Source organism: Apostichopus japonicus, chromosome 16, assembly GCF_037975245.1.
Source record: "Apostichopus japonicus isolate 1M-3 chromosome 16, ASM3797524v1, whole genome shotgun sequence".
NCBI classification, from domain to species: domain Eukaryota; kingdom Metazoa; phylum Echinodermata; class Holothuroidea; order Aspidochirotida; family Stichopodidae; genus Apostichopus; species Apostichopus japonicus.
In genome coordinates this window covers 4,789,037-4,813,869 of record NC_092576.1, presented here as the reverse complement: position 1 = coordinate 4,813,869, position 24,833 = coordinate 4,789,037, and the positions used below count along the sequence as shown (strand labels likewise).

At 35.2% G+C, this 24,833-nt stretch overlaps 1 protein-coding gene across 1 annotated transcript; it reads right to left on the bottom strand.

The window, feature by feature from the left end:
- Positions 1 to 4,823: 4,823 nt before the first annotated feature.
- On the bottom strand, positions 4,824 to 24,607 carry LOC139983189 (uncharacterized). The gene is made up of 13 exons (XM_071996575.1): positions 23,795 to 24,607; positions 22,429 to 22,785; positions 21,147 to 21,278; positions 20,538 to 20,562; positions 19,699 to 19,754; positions 15,730 to 15,906; positions 12,758 to 12,868; positions 11,219 to 11,424; positions 10,660 to 10,779; positions 9,235 to 9,346; positions 7,706 to 7,802; positions 6,897 to 6,999; positions 4,824 to 6,324 (listed from the first exon to the last, which is right to left on the bottom strand). Exons 1-13 carry the CDS (start codon positions 24,114 to 24,116, stop codon positions 5,998 to 6,000), a joined length of 2,145 nt encoding a protein of 714 aa, XP_071852676.1. The 5' UTR covers positions 24,117 to 24,607; the 3' UTR covers positions 4,824 to 5,997.
- Positions 24,608 to 24,833: the final 226 nt, after the last annotated feature.

The window sequence follows — 24,833 nt, the reverse complement described above, 5'->3', positions numbered from 1 at the left end:
CTTAAAAAAAATCACAGTTACCCCCCTTTGTATTTGTTTTATACACAAACGTATGGTCTTAGATACATTTCAATACCTTGATGAATGTTGTAGGATGTAAGATGCCTGAGTACTATTTTTTTTTTAAACTCAATGATTATTTGGGTCGATATCGACCCAATCCTGCATTAGGGGTTTGATCGTCGGATACTTTCCAGGCAGCTGATCATTAAGAAACGCTATCCCAAACTCAATTTAATGGCGTTGGCGAAGCAGTCCACAGTTAAATGTGCACTGCGTATTACACTAGTGTTGGACGGTTCCCGGAAATTGGCTCTCGTAGTTTGAACGAATCGTGACCAAATTTCCTTAATTTTTTATCTTTCGGAAACTTGTGCAGTGTAATACCATCTTTGCCTGTATTACTGCAACCTCCTAAAGTGCTTTCTAGTCACTTCGCCCAACAACCACTTCGCCCAACTGCCATTTCGCCCAACCAGCCTGGTCATTTCGCCCAACCAGCATGGTCATTTCGCCCAACCATCATAGTCATTTCGCCCAACCAGCATGGTCATTTCGCCCAACCGTGTTGGTCATTTCGCCCAACCTTATTTTTACTAATATTCAGTCAGAATAATATTACTTTTTCTATTCCACTAGTTCAATTTGATTTATTTTGGGTTAGGTTACTTCGTAATAGGTAAATAAAAAAGTGGGGTCCGCTCGATGTCGATCGGAGTCTGAGTAGTTATTTCGGGTATAATGGGAGGATTACACTACTTTAGGCGTTTACGCATACAATGGAAGTTATATTATTATACAAACACAGGGGAATCGGTCTTCATAAAAACCTATCAAACCTAACCCCTAAAACACTGATCCATCCTACTGACTAACAATTCCCGAACGTTTCCTTAAGTATGATAGTAAACGTTCGAATATTAAGGAATATTAAGGAAACTTGAAGTCCTTTACTTTGTATAACTTTAGTAAGGAAACGTTCGGGAATTTTAACTATACAGGATACGAACCGAATATTAAGGAATCTTGAGGATGGATCAGTGTTTTAGGGGTTAGGTTTCATAGGTTTGATATAGTAAACGTTCGGGAATTGTTAACGTTACGGGATACAAATCGAGTATTAAGGAAACTTGAAGTCGTGTCTAAATTGATTACATATGTGGTAACATTGATAAAGTGGTTACATTGATTAAATATAGTAATTCAATATTACGGACGGGTTTTATATTTTTTTTTTCAATTTAATAATTAACCCCTAACACACTGATCAATCCTCAAGTTTCCTTATATTCATATTCGGTTCGTATCCTGTAACGTTTACAATTCCCGAACGTTTCCTTTTGAAGTATCATATTTAAACAAGGTTGGGCGAAATGACTAGGCTGGTTGGGCGAAATGACCAGGCTGGTTGGGCGAAATGACCAGGCTGGTTGGGCGAAATTACCTGGCTGGTTGGGCGAAATGGTAAGGTTGGGCGAAATGGCAGTTGGGCGAAATGGTTGTTGGGCGAAGTGTCCTGCTTCCCCTAAAATACACCTGGTAGGCATTTCAGGGAAGTGTTTGTCAAACGATAACTTCTCACATAGAAGTTGCGTCTACGTGTTTATAATTGGTGTTTACATTACTACTCCGAGCAGGTTCTTGTGATGAAGTCATCGACCGTGTAGACAGTTTTCGCATATTTTTAACTTCCGGTCAAGGAGCTTAATAACTTTAATTGCTTATTACGAAAATGTGAAAGATAAGCTGCAGAATTTCATAACAAATGATAAAAATAATAGAATGGGTCATATTTATCGGATGTCAGGTGCTTTTTAAATTTTGTAAGTCTTCGAGTCTTCTCGTACGCTTGGGGTGTTATTACCACTTTAACTGTACACGAAATTATGTAAATAGGAGGTAATTAATTTGCTAATGTAGTGCATCGCACAGGGAGCCATGTGTTGGTTTTACATATGTCCCTTTCGGCGTTCGTTGCTGTACCATTACACGTAATAATTTACTACGAACACCATACAAATTAACGCTCTTGAGAAATGTAAAGTTATTGCCGAAGATGTCGCTTTTAAAGACGTAATTGAGGTAATTATTTGTATATTATATTTAAGCTTTGGCTCATGTTAGGATAGGGAAGTTTTAGTTAGTTTGTGACTCACAATTTGTATTTTTGTTTGTATAACGTGGACCTATTCTCAGCGTGGGTTAGCCTATCGTGATATCGTGGGTAGGCCTAGGTTTATTGTTCCGAGAATGCATAACATTGGTATTCAAGTTTAAATCGAGTATTTTCTAGGGTTTAATTAAGTCTCTACTGTTAAATATATTATTATAAGTTCACATGCCTGGTTATTGTTGTTTTCGAGGGCATCGTGTGTGCATTGTCTAGGCTAAGCGTGCCTTAAGTACGGTGAATTGTTTAGTGTGTGTAAAGTATTTCGTACTGCATTCCGATAGAGCGCTCTCTCAAAACAAACAAGATGGCTGCGCCCATATTATCGTTGAATATATGTGTGTGTAATAGGCAAGCCACCCGAGTGAGCCTGTGTAAGATTATCCAATTATTCGTTATGGTATTTTCTTTCATTATTCACCACTTTATGTGTTAACCAGCACTGATTAAAATTAAATTCACCTCTGTTGATATCGGTTTTGGACAAAATGCCTCTCGCTGCTGTGGTAACCAAGATTAGTTGTTCAACGTTGTATACTATAATAAGTTACACGTTCTGTGCACGGGGAACTGGTTGAGATGTAATTGACTAGCTTAATTGTGTTATTGTTTTATAAGTGTAATGCCCTGCCCAGAAATGAACAGAGATTGTTAGGCAGACGTGCCGTGATTTAAATGTCACAATCTCATTATTACTAGTATGTGTTAAGTCTAGTGGTACTCCCAGTTCTACCCTTGTCATTGTAGTTATTCAGACAGCGTAGAAACCAGCCTAATTGCGTCACAGAGGGCAGGGTTAGTCTGTTATAAAATTAAGTGACTTTATTTTTATGTTTTGTTTCTTTTTATTATCTTACAGGAAAATCACCTGAAGGTGCTGCACCGTCCTTTTTGTTTATGTAGCCACTAAAAGTTATCTCGAACATGCTATGTGAGAGAAATAATAAACCACATGACCACCAGAACAAGCGGTGGTAGAAATTAGCACTCTCTTCTGCCTATTTATTCCTGCGTGTCCTCACACTAAGTATTCACGATTAGCAAAGAACAACGACATTTTCTTATTTTTTTTTCACATACCTTTATTTAACATGACTTACACTTTAGATTCCTTATCAATTAAACTATAATTGCTAACTAGAAAAAAAACTATTATAGAGCTAGAGTTGGGATGAGTCTTATTATTTTTGCTCAATTATCAAACTAAAATTCAACAGTTATTCTTATTTTAATTTTTATTGTAATCTGAATGTAAGTGACTGTAAATGAAACTTCAGTTATATCCAAAAGCTGGAGATGGCGTTGTTAATTAATTTAGTTTGGACAAATTAAACAAATAAATTACATAATATGTGTTCATCTGAGTTAAGATCAAATTGAAACACAGTCAATCCAACAACATAACGTGAACATAACCAATAGTCAACAATATTATATTTAGTTGCGATAACACGACGTAGGTGCATGTGAGGAGAATGATTGTACGGTACACAGATTGTGCATTCCATATATACAGTGCACTAAGATTGGTATAGGCCTGTAGATTAGGCTGCAGTAAGCTGCTCCTTGATTCATATCACAGTGATTAAGGCAGCCTAATATCCTTCTCTTCAGCCTATACTCCTCATTGCTGGTAATGATAAAGGGGCTTGTTGTCTGGAGAACGGAATATATTTAATGGTTTACAATTTCACGACCGGTTTCGTACCAATCGACCACAGTGATTCTACTGGTGTGAATGCGTATAAATTAGCTTTGTATAACTACGATTCCTACCTTCAGGGGGTTCGATTCCTAATTTCGCCTGAAGATTCCCAAAAGGACGAAACCGGTCGTGAAGTGGAATTTTTCTGGTGTGTTATTCTTTATTTATTTACTATATATCTATCATACCACTTGCTACACATTTATTTCTTATTTACGGCTTGGCTTGCCTATAAAGAGTGGTTATTATGTGTAAATTGTCTAATAACAAAGCACCAGGGGTCATATCACAATCATAACACTGGGGTAATCCGCCCTCAATAACAGTTATACAAAGCTATTTTTTACGAATTCACACCACTGTGGTCGAGTGGTACGGACTTCGGTTTGTGACACAGGATTCAGGGGGTTCGATTCCTAATTTCGCCTGAAGAGTCCCAAAAGGACGAAACCGGTCGTGAAATGGAATTTTTCTGGTGTGTTATTCTTTATTGATTTACTATATGTATATATATATTTCTATATATATATAAAACCATAATAACTGATATCATTAAAAAATGAATAAATATTAAAACGGCTTGCCATACGGTCGAAGATTCTCTACTTTTACAAACCATCAAGAGTCTGTGAGTATCTAGCAGAATCGAAAGCGGATCAGGAAATTCAATTAGCGCTTCGCCATTGTATTTTTTAATCATCACGGATATGGTAAGAGAACCAAAAGAGGAATTTGTAATCACATCCCATAAAGCTTAAAACGAACTCGTTCTATATAGAAAAAAAAAAGATTTATGGGAAACAATAAGAGTGAAATAACTTCAAGACACGAGAGCGGCTACAGGTAATTAACAGCCGATTTACACTTCGCCATTAATACGTTCAGTCGGGGAAAATATTTACCATCTTTTCAATCACAAGCACGCACAGCACAAACAAGCAATTCGAGCTCATTATAAAACTAATTTATATTCCAAAGTCACCTCAGAACGCATCATTTGATTTCTAAATTACACCTCAGAACGCACCATTTGTTGTCTACATTGCACCTCAGAATAAACGCACCATTTGAGGTCTATTTTTTTTTATTTCCGGGTGTGGACGCATGACCGTCTCATCATTCAGTGACCCTAGTGCCACGCCCTTCCTTTATTGAATTATTTCTTTGCCTCTGACCGTTCCATATAGATTTTTCTAGGTTAGAATGTGTCTCCTTTCGCTCCCCACACCTTTGATATGCACGACACTGTTTATCAATTACCAAATTAAGTTTGCACTTTGTAATAGGCCTACGTTGCAAATCCAAATAAGTATCATAACTCTTACAAGGAAACAACTCGTGGCCCTATAACATCGAAAGTTGAACTTTTTTGTTTAATTAATCATGACAAGCAATATTTTCACTTTTTCATTTATTCACCTCTACAAAGAGAAGTTCCACAAATGCCAAGATTTTTCCGGGTTTCGATTAAAACAGGAACTATTAAAGAGGAATATATGTGCAGTAACTGTCCATTCCTTCCTTCCTTCCCGATGTGTGTATGTGTGAGTGTATGTATGTAAGTATGTATACATATGTATTTATGTATATGTAGGTAGGTTGATAGGAATGAAAATTTCCTATAGTTTGACTAAATGCTTGCACAAACTTAGCCCAGATGCTCTAAAACAATCATTTAATTAAGTTAACACAAAATCAATGCAAGTTATTAAACTAATCTTCTGAGCTTTCTGGTTTTTATTACTTTGCCGGAGGCAACAGGATGTATGTCATAGACTGAGTGTGTGTCTTCGTGTGCGTGTACTGGACACCGGCATATATACACAGTAACTCAAACGTTCATTGTCGATTAATTTTATACAATGTATGCAGATCCGTCTGCTTACAAGCTCCCTATTCTCTTTCGTGAATGTCAAAGGTCAATAGAAGTGATATGCTTTCAACCCGCTGTCAACCTGTATCCCATCACCTTGCAGTTGTCAGTAGTACAATTTTAAAGGAGTATAATATGTTTGTTTTAACAATTAGGGGGATTTTACATTTGAAGGAGTCATCATGCGAAAATATAATGTATAGACTCTGTGTTGCGTAACATGCCAAGATGTGCTTGAAATACAATATCCTATACTTCGACGTCTTCTCTCACATTAGTGTTCTTCTTTCTTCCTGTTTTTGTCCTCGGTGTATCATTCAATCGTTCAGTTTCTTCCGGCAAAGATGTCTTTTTGCGGTCGGAATTAGACATATTTGTCCTTCTTGAATCATTTAATCTTTCAGTTTGTTCCGTGAAAGATGTCTTCTTGCGGCCGGGTTGTGTCTTCTTGCTTACGTCTTTTGGCCGTTTCGATTCCTCCGTGGTTGACAGACCTTTGTAGCGCTGTTCCATCTCAACCGTGAAGTAATGGGGAGATGAGGTAATATCTGAGTAATCCTGGTCGTCATCTGTCGTCTGCAATAAAACAAATTAGAACGACACTAGTATGTTATCAATCTGATGATTGTATCCAGAGACGGTACTTTAAAGGCCATGGCATGCGTTCATGATTCTTTATTTTATTTTACTGTATGAGGTAGAATTGGATTACATTCATGCGATAAATATAAGTCGACGGATAAGACGACCTGCGAAGATATCTGTTTGTATTATTCAGAACAACACAAAGGAAAAACATAGAGCTTTTGAAAGTAACGCAGAAATGATATTTCGTGAAAGGCTTTATGAGAATGATGTGCTCCTAACATTAATGTAACCTGCTACTGCTATGGATGTGCTAAATTTGTACGCTATAGGGACTACACGTTGTGCATCTTATATTTAGTCCAGGTACCTATGAGTTGCTACTTATGAATAGGAAATATCAATAAAATCAACCTGCAGTTCGCTGACAAGGAAAAGGTAAAGACGAAATAATTAACAGAAAAAAGCTTATTATTTTCTTTATTTATCCACAATTTTGCAGCATGATTTCTACACCACAATCCTTCTTCGGGTAAACCCTGCATTTGGCTGAATATGCTTACCTCTGTTGTACAGTATGGCAACGTTTTGATCTGTTTCAGAATATGCTTAAAGGAAGGCCTCTTCTTAGAATTTCTATTCCAACAAGAAAGCATCAGACTATACCTAAAAAGGAAAGCAATGCCATTATCATTTAAAAGATTTTAATACAGATTTTCAGCTAAGGCGGTACAAGGACTTAAATAAAAGAAGATGGTATGGTCCTTGGGTTGTTGTAGCCGACTGTCATTTAAGCGGATTCTGAGGATTTTCGTCCAGAAAAGACAAAGAAATATTAGATGTGAAATATCTGAAGGAAACAAAAGATTATAGCAATAAACGCTCTTATTTTTTGCGGGGTTGAAATATGTTTTACACCCCCACAAACAAACCTCCTTTGATCCTAGCCAGTAAACCACTATTAGTGAGTGAGTGAGTGGACATCTAAAGCTAGTACATTAGAGACAACATAAGATGCCCATTATAACCCAAGGTATATGTAAGGACGGTACTTAATAGATGAACATTCTAAGAATCCATCTACTATTATTTCTTATCAAATGCTTAATTCACAGTTACAAGTCGCATTACCACTAGAAACCCCGGACCCCACTATTCACAGTTGAACTTTTCTAGTCTAAACGATGTATGTGAGCATCGTTGCATGCCGCCATCTTAATAAACTATAAATAAACTATGAATAAACTATGAACAAACACTAAAAGAAGTATTTTGTATTATTCATGCATGGATATGTAATGGAATATGTCATATTAAAAAAAATAAAAATATCAGCGTTATTTCTTCTAAGCATATAGCTCGTTTCACTTACATTCCTCCTGAACAGGATAAAGGTTGGGTAAGACTTTGATTGTCTTGAACTAATGCATCGATTTCGTCACAAGTTTTTCCTACGTATGGTGTCTCACCTGGTCAGTTTGTGATGATAAAAGAGAGGAAGAAAAAACGTAAATGGAAAAACTAGCAGTTGACGCTATCACTTTAATGTAAATGACTTTCCTTTGCCAGACACTTGCAGAGAAGAGAACGTATTCTAGACTGTTACTTAAAAGCCCAACCTAAATATCAAGTTATTAAATCTAGATGTGACTAAGTGAATATAAAATATTTTCTTTTTCACAGGAAATGAATCAAAGAGAGCGGTCTGTGAATTCACCATGTTCAGATCTTCTTCAAAAGTTTACTTCCTTATTACAATATTGACGTTGGTGGAACGTGCACACTTTAGATTATAATTTCTCTGTCCGTTTTGTGTTCATTTATTATCTCATCACTATAAAAATTGTATTGTGAAAATATTGTTTCTCTGAATATAAATGAATTTTGAAATATGAAAATAATACATAAATATTCTCATAAACTTTGCTGTTGCCAAAAGCATTCATAACAGTTTCATTAAACCTTTCAATATGTGTGTTTCCTTGACCTTTTTTAGCGAATGAAGTTTGCAGCGAATATCTAGCATTTTGTTTGTTTTACATTACAGATTTATTAAAAGCAAGAATGAAAGTGAATATAACCTCTGAGTTTATCAAATTGAAAGGAGAATTTGAATTGGTTATCCAGATTTATGAAACAAGGAAGTAACGTCGCAATGCTAAACAATCTATTCGAAGCAAAGGAAAGTTAATTTAAACAGTAGTTGTTATTTAACAATTGGTTATTGTATATGTGTATGTGTGTTTAAATGGGTCTCTCTTTGAGCAAGTGCCTAATAAATCCGTAGTCTCAGAGTTAACAAATTGGACAAGTGATTTGTTCATTGACTCTCACTAATAGGCACTATTTATTATATAGACAGTACAAATTGTGATTGATCATAACCTGATCCATCTATAAGCTGACTAGACCTGATGTAGGTTTCAGCTTGAGGTATAAGAAATAATTCAGTGTCTTGAAGACTGTAGGTTCCACTATTTAGACCTGCTACTTGCAGCACAAGAAATAATTTAGTGCCCTGAAGATTGTAGATCCCATTATTTAGACCTGCTACTTGAAGCACAAGAAATAACTAAGTGTTTTGATGACAGTAGGTCCCAATCTATAGACCTGCTGCTTGAATCACAACAAATAATTCAGTGTATTGAAGAATGTGGGTTCAACTGTTACATAAACACAGTCTGTTACATTATCGTTCAACCAAGTGTGTCAACTGCTTCTTGGTCAGTGCTGGTTTGGTAACTGATACTTTTTGGGGAAAAATACGTTCTTTGGTTACCTCCTTCAACATCTTTGCTTATTGGTATTTTAGAAGACCAGTTACCTTATAGGGAGGTCTAAAATGTAAGTATATACGCCATATTCTTCATCTATTAGTTACGCCATAGGTCACTTGCTTACCAAGAGAACATATCTCCCACAAAACGACTCCAAAAGACCAAACATCCGATTTATCAGAATATTCCTCAAGAAAAAGAGTTTCTGGAGCCAGCCAAGCCACTGGTCGAGGTTTCTGTTGAGGAAGTATATAACAAACAGAGTCCTCTCAAATTTGCTTCAGATAAAAGGATAATATTTCTTAGTTCATTATGACTCAATTTCCATAATCAAAGACGTTCTTAAAATGTAATGATAATACATGATACTAAAGGCTATCATGATTCTCAAATGCCCCAACAAATATACATTTGTGAAGCCTAACCGGAAATGTATTAGTGGTTATGTGTATAAGATCAACCTAAACATCTATTAACTTTCTTATATTTTTCTTATCTTTCTTATTCATTCTTCCATTCACCGATGGTCATTCATTTACCCTTTCGTTCGCCCCTTCGTTTATTCATTCATCAATCGACTCGTCCATACATAAATACATAAGTGATCACTCATTCTCACTACAATTTAAATGTACTTCTTTAGTCCATTTCTAGTTTCGTTTTTTCATTCATTCATTCATTTGTTCCTTTCTTCATTCTTCAATTACACTCGTCCATGCATAAATCGATTTGGTTATTCACTCCCACATCAATTTAACTGTAGTTCCGTTATCTATTAATTTACTCATTCGTTTATCCTTCACCTAATCATTCAAGCATTCATTCATTCATCAATTATACTCGTCCATGCATAAATCGATTTGGTTACTCACTTCCACATCAATTTAACTGTAGTTCCGTTATCTATTAATTTACTCATTCGTTTATCCTTCACCTAATCATTCAAGCATTCATTCATTCATCAATTATACTCGTCCATGCATAAATCGATTTGGTTACTCACTTCCACATCAATTTAACTGTGGTTCCGTTATCTATTAATTTACACATTCGTTCCTTCGTTCTTATGTTCAATTAATTCAATCTTACATTCACCAGCCATGCGGCCATCCGTTTTGCCGTTCGTCCACTCATTTACTTGTCTCTGCATTCACACAACAGCGTTTAATAAGAACCGTCCGTTCCGATATTAACCGGAGTGGCTTTAGCCCATTGGTGGAAGAGACGAAACTCATCTTGTAAGGATCCCCAGTATTCGCAATGCGTTATACCGTAAGATCTATAGACCAACTCCTTCCCTGGTACTTAGTAAGATACCTTTTATTAACGTATCCTGTATCTGAGCTTAAGTGTCCAAGTAAATAACAGTAATTTATTTTATCCAACCAATTAAAATAGTACAGAATGGTCTGGAATAAGGTGATTGAACGAGAATTATATTTGATCGAAACATAGAACGACGCTATTTTTCCATTTATCGTCTACCTGGGTACGTAAGTTATTTGCATGCTGCTTCTGTTTCCATTCCGTAAAACTGATTAATAGTTACCTTATTAATCAGTTGTGTGATTCTATGGGGGACCAATTTCTCGGGCCAAAAGTCGTAAAGCTTACAATATCCTGCTTCGGTTAATAACACCTTTCGTGCAGCAAGAGCTGGATGCCTGTACTGAATAAAACAACAAGAACAACATGTAAGTTAGATACATTCAAAGAGTTGCTTTAAATTGATGAAACGATATAAGGTTGCTTACTACATTTAACAGTAACTGTTGTTACAGTCTAATATCATCTTGAAAGTAACACCTCCGCTCAAATATTTTTAGGGATCTGTTTGAGAATTACACATTTTAGCAAATAGACCTATGGAAACCCAAAAGTTTAGTTGGATAATACCGTTTTGTAATACATTGAAAGATTTTTTTTTTTGCACAAGGTTTGTCACTGTAACAATTTTTTTTAGCACAATGACATCTCAAAGATATGAATAATTTGAAAGTCGTGAAAAGTGCCGAAACTGTGTTGTAAATGTTAACTTAATATAACAATGTTTACCTGATCTACATTGCAAATTTAGAGTTAGCATGATGAAGCCTATATGAACTTACACTCTTAGTATGGAGAAAATCCATTCCTTTATTAATATCATTGACGAAAGATGTTAGGATCAATCGTCTTGTCTTGATTTTTTCATACTTCTCTGTCCTTTGGGACGAGGTTGCGTTGTTCGCCTCATAGTCCGACTGGTAATTCATCAGCAGAAAGTCTCGCACTGATCCACAATCAACATACTCTTGGTATATATAGTATGGGACTATAAATATAAAAAAATGAGCAAAATTTCGAGTTATCGTTCAATTTGAAATATAAACAGATACCATAACATTGTCTTCCGTTTGTAATCAAGGTCGTGTCCAGGGTTTTCCAAAAGGTGGGAGGAACTGAAAACGCTGTCGAAAACTCAATATAAGTTGGAGAGGGTCATTTAAATTAAAAACGTAAAATTATTCTCTCTGGTTGCTTTATATTAGGGTTATAATTACGAAATTAGGTTTCAAAGCAAAGATGAGTTTAAAAATACTTTTTTTTTTCTTTGTGGTGAAACGTAGGGTAGTTGAAACAATCACACCCCAACTGTCGGCCCGCCCGCTAGTCCAGCAGCCCTCCCGATCCCAAACTCCAACGTCCCGAAGAAACGTGTCGCGATACGATGTTGAAATCCGCCTCGGTTTGATCGTGCCATAGTTGAACGAGCTAGTGTATTATTAACTTACGTAGCAAAGTTTTTAAGCCATTCATAGCGCTGTATAAATTGTCCAACATTAAGTAAGTGATGCTGTATTCATTGACGGAGACATCACCATTTCTTTCCTAGACAGAGTAATGTGACATCTGTAACCGTGCACCTTGCTGTTTGTTCTCTGAGCTGAGTTCCCGGTCTCCGGAAATCTTTTGACGCAATCCCGTACTGAAGTCGTGCTTTGTAAAGCTTGTGATTACTGTGCGACACATATTAAGGAAATACGCTTTTATAAAATAAACACTAATGCAGCTGACTGTTAAGTCCAGTGCGAAAGCTTATATAAGTAAAATATTTTCGTCCGACTTTGTCTACAGTACACTAATTTATTAATTCCTGAAAATGTACTATTAAACATTCGTGAATCATGTGAATTGTTATAGCTCGTACAAGTATACTAAGAGGTTTACGCTTATATAACGTTGTTGTTGGTCTAATGGTAATTTTTGCCGTATTAATTGACAAAAACAAAATTGTAATCGGTGGTGGAAATAACAAGCAAGCATCTTTACCAGCAGAGCGTCACGCAATTACCCAGCAGTGAAGAAACGCTCTTTCCACTGTGCGACATCCCGACTTGACGTCTTCCGAAGGATATAATCAAAGGAAACCAGACTGTCCAATTTACTAGTTCACGCAACGATTTTATTTAATTTACTATGCCTTCAATAATTAGCGTTATTTTAACAATTATTTCTCAAGATACTGTAATAGACTTAGAAAGTTTTCTTTTCTTTGTTTACGTGCAAGTCCAAATATCACTTCCACATGCTCCTGATAATCCATCATAAAGTGACTATTTGGATGATTCTGTTTATCTTTTATTTGTTGATACTTTATATCTTACCATCATCAACTGCTGCACCCAAGAAGTTAACCAAGTGTCTATTTTTCTCTAGAATGCTAAGAAACCAGGCGCATTCTTGAAAGTTGTACAAATCCGTCATTTTAGCTTGTTCTTTAAACAGAGACAGAGAGAGAGAGAGAAAAAACAACAAGAAAAAATATAAATTAATACAATTTTCCAAGCAATGTTTCACTGGTCCTTGAAATCGATGAATTTGAGTCGATGAGTTTCTGTTCAGGGCATCAATTGGTCAATGGGCGCTCGCACCGAACGGATAGTTGTCATACGACAAGTCTACTTGGTCTAATTCGTTTCAGAGAAGTTTTGTGATTCGTTTGTTTTGAATTATCTTAAGCAGCTAGCTGTGATACTCTTTTTTGGGAGCTTGTATTAATCCGCCGGTGACTTTTTCGTGCATTATCCATAGGTTAATACAACGTCTGCTGACGACAATGAGCCAATTAAATTCAAAAATATGTAACAAGTGTGAAATGAACAAAATATCACCAACTTCATATTTTTTAGATACCACGATGCTATGAGGATGTTGGTTTGATCTTTGGTACAGAACATTTCCGACAATTCTTTAATCAATCTGTTTCGGTCATATTCTTTAAACAATTTACTTAAACCACGATATACTTACTTGTTTTAACAATCCGTCGTTTCTTTGTTTTAATTTGGTCAGTTGATATAGTAATTAACATGCATATCAACGGTGGCGAAATTAAACATTCACCTTTCTTTGGGGTTTCGATTTCCGGACACATTCTTAAATACTACAACGACAGAATATTTAAGGGCTCACCCTGAAAATGATTATAAAAATCAAATCATTTTTTAAAGATCTTTATGTGTGTCGTTGTTGCTTTATGTGTTTGCTTACGCTAATACAATTGTTTACTTGATCACTTTGATGACCGAGGGTTCGAAACCCCTGTAATGAGCAATGCACTTATAAGTTTATTCACATATGTGATACTCAATTCAATTTTATTCAAGCTTGAATACTTTTAAACGTTAATATGAATCACGTTGTGAAAATACTTGTCTCAACACTCTGATGGCTATTGCTTACACTTTGATGACCGAGGGTTTCGAAACCCCTGTAATGAGCAACGCACTTATAAACTTATTCACATATGTGATAATCAATTCAATATTAGTCAAGTTTGAATACTTTTAAATGCTAAAATGAATCACGTTGTGAAACTACTTGTCTCAAGACTGATGACTATTGCTTACAATAGGAGGTGCTTGACGAAGGTATTATTTAGATGGATGGATGTGTGGATGAATGGATGGATGGTATTTATAAAAGCTTTATAGAAGTACTATAACTAGAACCACAATGCTGAGTACATCATTCTAGTTCCCTTCAAACTCAACATACATGTTTACACGTGAGTACTAACACACATAAGCACAATGCTGAGTTCAAAATCCTAGTCTCCATTGAACTCAACCTTCAGCTTCAGCAATTTTATGGTAGTACTACCTCATATTTACACAATACTGAGTTCATCATTATAGTGTCCATTGATATCAATGTACAGCTTTACAACATTGCTCTCTAATATATACACAATACTGAGTTCAGAACCCCAGTCTCCTAAAAACTTAGCATACAGTTTTACAGCAGTACTATCACATATAAGCACAATACTGAGTTCAGAACCCTAGTCTCCATTGAACTCAACATGCAGCTTTACAGCAGTACTACCGTTCATAAACACAATACTGAATTTATCATTATAGTCTCCTTCAAACTCAGAACTCAACTTCACGGAAGCATCACATATAAACCCAATACTGAGTTTTTCATTTTAGCCTCCATTGATATCAATGTACAGCTTTACAGCCACAACAATAGTACCACACTTTAACCTAATACTGAATTAATCATGCTTGTCTCCTTCAAACTCAGAATACAGCTCTACTGCAGTATTATCACATATATAAACACAATACTGAGTTCTTCATTCTAGTCTCCATTGAACTCAAAATACAGCTTTATAGTAATACTATCACATATAAACATAATACTTAGTTCATCATTTCTAGTCTCCTTCAAACTCAGTATACAGCTTATTATTAGTACTATCACATATAAGCACAATACTGAGTTCATCATTCTAGTCTCCATTGATCTCAATATACAGCTTCATAGTAGTACTGTCATATATAAACACAATACTGAGTTCATCATTCTAGTCTCCATTGATCTCAATATACAACATTATAGTAGTACTGTCACATATAAACACAATACTGAGTTCATCATTCTAGTCTCCATTGATCTCAATATACAACATTATAGTGGTACTGTCACATATAAACACAATACTGAGTTCATCGTTCTAGTCTCCATTGATCTCAATATACAGCTTTATAGTAATACTGTCACATATAAACACAATACTGAGTTCATCATTCCAGTCTCCATTGTTCTCAATATACAACATTAAAGTAGTACTGTCACATATAAACACAATACTGAGTTCATCGTTCCAGTCTCCACTGATCTCAATTTACAGCTCTCATTTTATTTCATTTATTTATTTGTTTGATCACAACGTTCGGGTGATACTAAGAAGCACATATAAAGTAACAAAAATCCAAAAAGTTGTGAAAGGAAGTGCTTTAACAAAACATTTATAGCTTAATGAGTAAAGCGCTCCCTATACTTAACTTTGAAAATATACATACATATATGTCTCTAAATAAGAAACAACCAAAAAAGAAGAGGAACAAAAATTAGAAAACCCTGACCTCACTCAAAACCTCCCGACCCCTGCCACGGTCTACGGGGTAATGCAGGATAAAAGATATTTTAATACTATTTGTACTATAATTGCAGTATTGAAGACATTAAAAGGAAATGTCGTGATATAATTGTCCCCGGTCGAGAACTTGCTCTATATAGATGCCCTAGTTACATAAGGCGTGGTTAAGTTGTAATTTTTGCTAACCTTTAACGGTTCTTGCGACGAACTGCGTTTCATTTGACGGAACCACAGTAGATTGAGCAGTCCAGGTCGTGATGAAACCTTCTCCTGGAAGTTGCGAAATCAGGTTGACATCCTTAGGACTCTTTCTCTTCCTTCTCGCTACGGAATGCCGTTTCACACTCTTCGATGTTGTACCGACTACATATCAAGTAATAAGTGATTAAGAGTAACTAAAGTTTCATAATTTCGATTAACCAATCCCTAAACCAGGACAGTTGAGCAGTTTGGTAATCATGACTACTAACAAACGGATGGTGCTTATTGAAATTAGCTAATTAAGAACAATTTTTATTGAACCATTTTGAAACTATACATGCTTAGCAGACATCGATCTTTAAAATATATACTTTGCTAGACATATTAAATTAGGAATTACATAGAAAACGAAAAATGACATACAATAATACAAATACAACCAAATTTAATTCACTGGATATTCACTAACAAACGAAGCAGCTTATTCATATTATTTGATATTAGCTAATTAAGAACATTTTTTATTGCAATCCTTCGAAACTATACATGCTTAGCAGACATCGAGCTTTAAAATATATAATTTGCTAAACACGATCAATTACGACTAACCTAGAAAAATGAAAATAGCATATACAACAATACAAATATAACCAAATTCTATTCACTTGATTTTGTTTTCTCCGATAGAGTGACACATGTAGATCAAGGATTAATTCCGTTACAACATAATACACATAACTACTAGCTAAGACGCACAGGCTCTTGCTGAATAAGAAACCTTACATATTATAATGAATCCCATTGTGAAACTACAACTAGTATCAGCACTTTCAACTTTTTCTCAGAAACATAATTAATGATCGTTGATATGATCAAGCTTGTTACTAATTTGAAAACAAGAGCCCAAGGGCACTGTGGTTCCTTGCTTGGGGTATATGACAATACACATAATATTATCAAGCAAGATTGGGCTCAAATAGTCCAAGTAATTGTGGTCCTACATGTTCCCATAAAGTAACCAACACTATAGCCAACACTTTTGTGATCACAAAATGTGATCGGATTTTGGATCAAATGGCACTTTTGAGATCTAAATATGGCGTCGGAAATGTAAGAAATATAAGAGACCTACAAGCGTGTCAACAGATATGATAATATTGGTGACCTCAGATGACATGACCTTTAATTTTCAAAATGTTCCACCACCCCGTTCACAACTTGTCCCAAAATATCAACCATGTCACACCTTGGCATTGAGATTTAATTGCATTAAATTAAAAAAAAAATAACTTTGAACTTGTATACATAACTTCACACACAAAGGTCACCCAAAGGTCAACCAATTGACATTTTTGACCGGTGAGACCTAAATAGAGCATGACTGTAAAAATTCAAACATTTTTTATCTGCCCATTTTCTCCCCCCAAAATACTACTTTTTTAACATTAGCTGACCTTTGGTGATGTTGGACCACATGACCGTTAAGTTTGAAAATATTCCCCTATACCATTTGCAACTTGTCCAAAAAAATAAACCTTGTCACACATTGGCACTGGGAGTTATTGTATTAAATGTGTGAAAATTAACTTTGACCCCATATAACTTCGCACACGAAGGTCACATGGGGGTCAACCTATTGACATTTATGATCAAAAGGTACCTTTAACATCTGAAAATAACATCAAAACTGTAAAAATCCACAAAACACGAAAAGGTCACCAGAGGTCAAATTGAGGTCAAGGGTCACCCAGATGCGGGTCGACAATTGGATTACATTGAAGCAACTCCCAACCCTAACGGACAATTTGTTCTCAAGTTACCGCAAAACTACTAGTTTTTTATCATTAATTGACCTTTGGTAACCTCGGATCACATGACCCTTAAGTTTGAAAATATTCCCCTTTACCATTTGCAACTACTCCAAAAATATCAAACTTGTCACAACTTGGAACTGGGAGTTATTGAATTAAATTTCTGAAAATTAACTTTGACCTCATATAACTTCGCACACAAAGGTCACACGGGGGTCAACCTATTGACATTTATGATCAGAAGGTACCTTTAACATATGAAAATAGCATCGAAACTGTAAAAATCCACAAAACACGAAAAGGTCACCAGAGGTCAAATTGAGGTCAAGAGTCACCCAGATGCGGGTCGACAATTGGATTACATTGAAGCAACTCCCAACCCTAACGGACAATTTGTTCTCAAGTTACCGCAAAAATACTAGTTTTTTATCATTAATTGACCTTTGGTGACCTCGGATCACATGACCCTTAAGTTTGAAAATATTCCCCTATACCATTTGCAACTTGCCTCAAAATATCAACTGTGTAACACCTTGGCACTGGGAGTTATTACACTAAATGTCTGAAAATTAACTTTGACTTCATATAACTTAACATACAAAGGTCACCTTGGGTGAACTTATTGACATTTTTGATTGATGAGACCTAAATTAGAGCATCAAACTATACAAATTCAAACATTTATTCTTTGCCCATTTTCTACCCCCAAAATACTAGTTTTTTAACATTAATTGTACCTTTGGTGACCTCGGATCACATGACCCTTAAGTTTGAAAATATTCCCCTATACCATTTGCAACTTGCCTCAAAATATCAACTGTGTAACACCTTGGCACTGGGAGTTATTACACTAAATGTCTGAAAATTAACTTTGACTTCATATAACTTAACATACAAAGGTCACCTTGGGTGAACTTATTGACATTTTTGATTGATGAGACCTAAATTAGAGCATCAAACTATACAAATTCAAACATTTATTCTTTGCCCATTTTCTACCCCCAAAATACTAGTTTTTTAACATTAATTGTACCTTTGGTGACCTCCGATCACATGACCCTTAAGTTTGAAAATATTTCCCTATACCATTTGCAACTTGTCCAAAAATATCAACCATGTCACACCTTGGAACTGGGAGTTGTTGCATTAAATGTCTGAAAATTAACTTTGACCTCGTATAACTTCGCACACGAAGGTCACACGGGTGTCAACCAATTGACATTTTTGATCGGAAGGTACCTTTGATATCCAAATCTAGCATCAAAACCAAACATTTCCCTTTTTGCTCGTTTCCTCCCAAAATAAGCACATTTTTTCTCATGTGACCTTTGACCTTATGACCTTGGTTTCAGATGTAGTTTAATCTCCTGATTCCAAAAAAACAAAACGAAAAGTCTGTACAACCATCCTAACTCCGACCGAAAAACTTTGACCCCATATAACTTCGCACATAAATGTCACACGGGGTCAACCTATTGACATTTATGATCAGAAGGTACCTTTGACATCTGAAAATAGCATCAAAGCCGTAAAAATCCCCCAAAACACGTAAAGGTCACTAGAGGTCAAATTGAGGTCATTGGTCACCCAGATGCGGGTCGACAATTGGATTACATTGAAGCAACTCCCAACCCTAACGGACATTTCGTTCTCAAGTTATCGCAAAAATACTAGTTTTTTATCATTAATTGACCTTTGGTGACCTCGGATCACATGACCGTTAAGTTTGAAAATGCTCCCCTAACCAGTTCACAGCTTGTCCCAAAATATCAATCTTGTCACACATTGGCACTGGGAGTTATTGCAGTTTTAATATTTTCGGTTTTTGGACCATAACTGACCTTTGGTGACCTTTGTGGGCACCAGAAACAATAGGGCACACCTTCTCCATATGGCGGATCTATAGTCCAAGTTTGGCCTCAATTCAACATTCCCTTATTGAGATAGAGCGTACCCAAGCAAGTGTCACAGACACACACACACATACATACACACACACACACACACACACACGCCAACCTGACTGCATAGGTTCCTTTTGCTAAAGCAAGGAACCAAAAAATGAAACTTCTATATTAAACTGTATTCATCATAATTTTATTAACATATAGTATCAAAAAAAAACATATTTTTCGTAACTTACCAGAGTCTATGGAAATTTTCCTTCGTTCCGATGTAGAATTGTTCTTATTTTCTGCCCTGGAGAAAAATGAAAGTTTAAGCAGAAAATGCCTTTTAAAGACGATTTTATTTCTAGCAATGATTACCTGAAATCAGTTAATTGTAACCTTGATCTTCAAGTATGTAACGTTTAAGTGACAAGATCATTAATCTTTATTAATACACTGATATCTGAAACTACATGTTTTGTTTAATTTCAGCTAACAAGGAAGTTGATGTCAGTTACCAAGCTTCACAGGTAGACTATTGCTAACACTATAGTTTGTTATGGAGTAAGTCCGATAAAAGCACTATACAAAACTTAAATAATCATTACAAAATTATGAAGTTTGATAATCTCATGTCTGGAAATTGTTTGGAATGTTAAATTCTTAAGAAAAGTTATGCCCTTGCCAATCTGCCCCAACTTGAGTTTTCCTCAGTTTAATGAATAATGATTAAGTACACCATGCTTTAACCCAATTGGAACCCTCTGCCAACGCCCACTGGCCGGGGATGTTAATCTACAGACAAAGGGACATACAATAAAGCATACAAACAAAAATATATAAATGTTGTTCTCATGATGTACAGTCAGTCATGTTTATGATAAAGCCTATCATAACTATTGATTTCCAATTTATCATGAAGGGATTAGTGAATAACACTTTCTCTTATGACTCAATTTACACTGAAAATTATTGTATAATTTGTCTTGAACTTCAAGCTTGGACCACGGCAAACTTTTCCCATCCCCGGCTTTATCTCTCTATCTCTCTTAATAACAAGCTGAATAGAACAAAAAGGATCGAAGTTACTTACTGAGAAACTTGGAATTCTTGCGAATCTGAAGGAAATATTTATAAATAGTTACATATATTTATATATTGAAACAGCTTTGTTATTTCCTGTATGAAGTGTGTTTGATGACATCATGACAATTGAGCAAACAAAAAACACAGTCTTTATTTTGCTTTCTCTTTTACAAGTCATGTTGCCAGTGTGGAAAAAACAAACATGGTGAGAAAATTTTGAATGAAGGGAACACACAATCATAAAGGTATCTAGTGTCAAGGAAATGTCACTAGCAACGATATCACACAAGGAAATATAACGGTTTGATAAATATCTGTTATAATGCTGACATCAAAGAAACCGTATGTAGAGCGAGGAATGACATATAGGTTTGAACCAACAGTGTATAGTTGTCTGTTCCATATCTTTTTGTATTCTATAATACTGAATAACCCTATCATCGTTTCTTTTAAGTCTCACCAATGTGAAAACTCTCTCCTTCCATCATTCGGATGCTTGTAGCTCACATGGCCCGATTTGTCACCAAATGGTTCAACAAGACCTTAGTTACATATTAAATTTTGGTTCATTTTGTTAATTAATATGAACTTTAGAAAATGTCACACATTTCCTCACCTTTTTTAAGAAGCACTACTGCACAGCCAAATGTTATTACGATCAATCCAACGACGCCTAATATAATAGCTGTTGTAATTATCCAATCATGGTCATGTGCCGGGACATAGTCTTTGTCATCCTTTGCGTCCTCTGTTAAACAAAAGTCATTAAAAGTAATTTACATGTTGTCCGTTTATCGACATATGACTCAATGCACCAGGTTGTGTAGTCCATTTCCCCAACAGTATCTGAGTATTACCTAAAAATATAAATACAACTTATCAAACTAAAGAAACAAACCGCTATAGATTCTAAAAAAAAATCTTATTAAGGAATTTCTCTATCGAATTGAAATAAGAATTCTTAAATGTAAAGCTTTAATTTCTTCTATGGTGAGCCAGATTGAATCAAATAATTCAGTCTCTTATAAAAACTTCATCGATCAGACATTTCTATCTTCTTAGTGGTTTACATCACGCATAAGGACACATTGAACATGTAAAAGATTTCGTAAATTTTTTCTTTAATTAGGAAAAATCAAACTGAACAAGTAAACTGTATTGTTGTCAAATTCTAACTTTAAATTAAGACAAATATTTTTTAAATTCAATTATCTACTGTGTTTGCAATGTATAGTGTCTTACCAAGTTAGACTTTAGTATGTCAGTGTTCGAAATAATAGTAACTTTCTAAAACAAACATTAATTTCGATTTCAAAATTTCAAAAGACACAAAACCAATATGTTTGACTAACAAACAACCAATGTTGCTGCTGTATTTCGCAGAACTTTCTGAGAAAACTATTCTGTTTTTACATAGTCCGTGTTAAGCAACAATTGAACACACAATTATGATAATAGCAACGCTTATTGCAGATATTGCTACCATTGTCATTAAGCAGTTCGTTGTCAAAATCTTCGTAAAAACCTTGTTTTGTTGTCAGGAATTCCATCCTCAGCGATCAACAATGCCTACCGTCTACCCTCTATATATTTAAATGGAAATGCTTATAAAACACAACACCAGAGATATTGATTAGTGATTGATTGATAGATTTGCAATTGTTATCATACAGTTTATTATTTAATATTTAATCCCGATAAGCTTTATTAGTGATTTATAATGACCGTATTTGTTATCTTCACTTCGACAACATTTTTTGTTTAGATTTGCAAAAAATAAACGTTAGGAGAACTTACTAAAACTTCAATGCGGCTGAAAGAGTACATAATTTACAAACGAAACTACTTCATTTAGTATTTTTTAATTTATTGTTTGTATAAAAGCTAATGTAGTTTACCTGATTTATCTGAGCTCTCAAAGAAGATGAAGTTGATGGTCAGGTTCTGAATGACTAATTCTATCCCTTTAAACTGACATGAAATGTTGACGTGAGTTCCAGTTGGTAGTAGATTTAATGTAGATTCTGAGTCTGTGGTGTTTATCCTCTCCTTGTTTGGTTTGTATAGTACATTGTGTACATTGGATGCGTCTACATCTTCACCATTCACAACCCACGTTAGGCTAGCAGGTGGTCTTGATCCAACCGCCATACACTTCAGCTCCAGAGGCTCGTCCTCTTTTACCAAGTAGTCATATGTACGTCGTGGTTCACTAAATGTTTGCTCGTCAAATGACAACGTAAGCTCTGGGATCACTGAAAAGAGAAATAATCTGAGATTGATATTAAGTTGGAATTAACAATTTGTATTAATATTTATTCAATATTTTTTTCACATATGTCAGGAAAAACGTTAAATGAAGCCATTATTCCGCTAATGGTATTAAACGTTCCTGTTTGGTATCATATTTTACATGTTAAGTAAAGCACAGAGAAAGAAGTTATCTCAAAATATTATTTTAAAATTTTCCGAGTTGACAACCACTGTCTTTACATAAAGCCATTAAAACTGCATGATATCATTTTATAAGAGTTGCAAAGAGTTGTATAATTTTAGAAGTCATCTCTTCCTTCCTAAGCTAACTGCTCTGTGCAATAACACAACGTACAACCAGCAATATCCTGCAGTATAACATAGGTTTGGAATAATCCTTTAGAAAAACACGTTTACATACAGACCTGCTCTTTTTATCCATGTTGGACTTTTAAAGCCATTGTTATAATCTGTCTATTCTTTCAACTTGTGTTTATTTGAGTTTGTTTTCAATGTGTCGCTTACAAAACATGACCTCACTTTCTTCATGTTTCTATTGTCTTTATTCCTTTTCTAAAATCTCAACTTCTTCGCTACCTAGTACATGTTTCAGTTTAAGTTTGACTTCATGAATGAGAATAATTTTGAGTTATAACAACAAAAATTACATAAAACTAAATACAGAATTATTCCTAAGCTTTAGGTCCTACTAGGACTGTAAATTCCTAACAGGTATCAAATATTGTAAGAGCAGGACCTTCACAACTCCATGGTAAGATAGACAGCAGTATTGTAATACTACTTACGCTTATGTTTGAGAACTTTATAATGTATGAGGGTGGAGCATTTGATCCTAGGTATGTCCGTCTCCTACTGAGATAAAACTGTACATGTTTCAATACAAGTTTAATGCCATGGAAATTCAGGATTGTTCTTAATTTGTTAGTCCTTGATATTAACTAGAAATGTCAATTCCTAACACGACAGGAAGTTTAATGTTTATTTACTTACCTTCTGTTATCACGTTGTAGCTCACAACATGGGTATAATTACGATAACATCTATACAATCCTTGATGACTGAATGTAACATCTGAGATTGATAATGAGTAATCATTTGATAAGTTGACACCCGACAAAGAAACAGCCAAGAATTTATTTATATATATGAGTCGATCGTCAATAAACCATCTGTTTCCTTCTGTCGCAGATCCATTACACTTCAAGGTCACAGAATCTCTTTCGATCAGTCTGACTGATATTGAGTTATCAAATCCAATAAAACCGGCAAAGTTTAAAATAATCAAGAAGGTTATCAAACAATGTCTCTCCATGTTGAAACAAAGCCGCTTTTATTTTTTACCTCTTTAAGATTTGTTCTTGCTGTTAGTTGTATTCCTTTTCAACTCGACAAAGTAATGAACCTTGATTCACTAATGAACATGAAAACGAAAGAACGTTAGTAACTTCCTCTTACGGCAACCTATTATTCAGATTATAGAAAAAAACATTTAGTCATCAATTGTAAATGAAAGTAAAATTTCCTATTTTCTGGCAACGGTTCAGCCCCAATCGATGTACTATTACCGCCATTATGTATATGTACGAGAGATTAACCGCAGCATAGTTATACTCGTACCTGAAGCAACGGCCATGTCATATTTTAGAAATTAATCTGATTTGTGAGATAGTTGATAGTCTGGCCTTGAACATATATCAAAGGAATGACCTTTGAGGCAATACAATAAGATATCACTCTATATAAGATATAAGATATATATATGCTCGCAGCAAACAAAGGTACCTTAGTCTTACAGCCGTATACCGCTAGCGAAATTATTTTTCCCACTACGACGCGGCCACATTAGCATAATGGGCGTGGACTATCGGTCGTTGTTACGGCTTATTGGTCCACGTCACAGACTATGCAGTGATATCACTCGGGTGTTTGTTTGGGTGCTGAAAGTTCTCAATTAAGTTACATGTCAGGGATTCTAGTACACGTACCAGTATAATAAATAGTATAGTTCAGAGGGACATTGCTATTTAGG